We start from the raw sequence: 1,328 nt of genomic DNA on the forward strand, positions 1-1,328 counted from the left end.
GGATTCAAAGACAAGTCCTGGAGTCTGTACTGCTCTGGTAACAGATACTGCGCCATACACAATAATAATAAGACTGACATACCTGTCCCCTCCTCTGGCTCCCACAGAGTAGGAGTGTATCTGGACTGGCCGGCCGGCACTCTGTCCTTCTACAGCGTCTCCTCTGACACACGGACCCTCCTGCACACATTCCACTCCACATTCACTGAGCCCCTCTACCCAGGGTTTTGGCTTTGGTACCAGGGCTGTTCAGTGACCCTGTGTTAACTAGTCTCAGGGAGATCACACTGAACACCAAAGGCTCAAAGATGATGGATCATACCATGATGCAGTTGGATAGTGGTGTGTTTTCACTGAGATGTTGGATGTACAGATGTTCCCTCTCCCAGTGTGTAGTGTGTAGGGTGTAGTGTGTAGGATTGTTGTGTGTAGTTATATTATTTTTTACTATATATATATATATATATATATTATATTAAATTAAATCAAATGCATCTGATAGTAAAATAGACTGCAATAGAGTGACAAAAAATAGAAGCTTACATAGTTTTTTTGATGGAAATGCATCTGACAATCCAGATGAATGATTAGATGATCAAATCAGACTGATGATGAACTCTGAGAATAACACAGGAGAGAGTGTCTGTATGTATATAAGAGTTGGTTAGATTGGGTGTTTGAGTTGTGATGCTGGATCACGTTGCTGTGTGTAAGATAGCAGGGAGTGGATGTGAAGACAGCTCTCCTTCTCTGTCAGTACAACATGGACATGTTCTGTAATTCACTTTCCATAGATTCCTTCACCTGTCTCTCTATCCAACGTACATGTTGTTCCTTCTCCTGTGTGTGTAAGAGTTGGTTAGATTGGGTGTTTGAGTTGTGTCACCGAGTCTAGCACGTCCTTTCCCCGGCCTGAACACCATTCCCAACGTTTCCCAGTTAAGCACGGCAGGATCGGCCCGAGGTTTGAGACCAACCTTGGTGAATCACCACGACACGGCAAGAGAAAGAGAAGAAGCTTAGCAGCCGGGGGCCCGACCTGACGAGGGACACCGCGGCTGAGGATGTTCCTGAAACACATTTTATCTTCCACCTATCCCTCAAATAGGTGTGACTGCATAACTGCTTATGAATGATAAGTTGATTCAAATAGGTGTGACCGCATAACTGCTTAAGAGGAACTAGAGTGTGAGTGTATGACCCCGTGTCAACATGTCTGCTTAGGCCTCATTGTGATGACGGCATGCTACCAATGAAAGTACTAAGAATAGAAGAATACCAATGTTTGATTGTGTAATCTTACTCAGGGATGATTACTGATGTATGAT

General features: G+C 44.0%; 1 protein-coding gene across 1 annotated transcript in view; it reads left to right on the top strand.

Annotated features, from left to right (window-relative positions):
* Positions 1–669, top strand: part of LOC310823712 (NLR family CARD domain-containing protein 3-like) — a gene marked incomplete at its 5' end in the record, with an annotated part of 11,408 nt that extends 10,739 nt beyond the window's left edge. The window contains one exon of the mRNA XM_083696566.1: positions 1–669. This exon is cut by the window's left edge and continues 263 nt beyond it. Within this exon, the coding sequence (XP_083552692.1) occupies positions 1–267 (267 nt within the window). The 3' untranslated portion in view covers positions 268–669.
* Positions 670–1,328: the final 659 nt, after the last annotated feature.

This window comes from Argentina silus (genome assembly GCF_951799395.1).
Source record: "Argentina silus genome assembly, chromosome: Y".
Taxonomy (NCBI): Eukaryota; Metazoa; Chordata; class Actinopteri; order Argentiniformes; family Argentinidae; genus Argentina; species Argentina silus.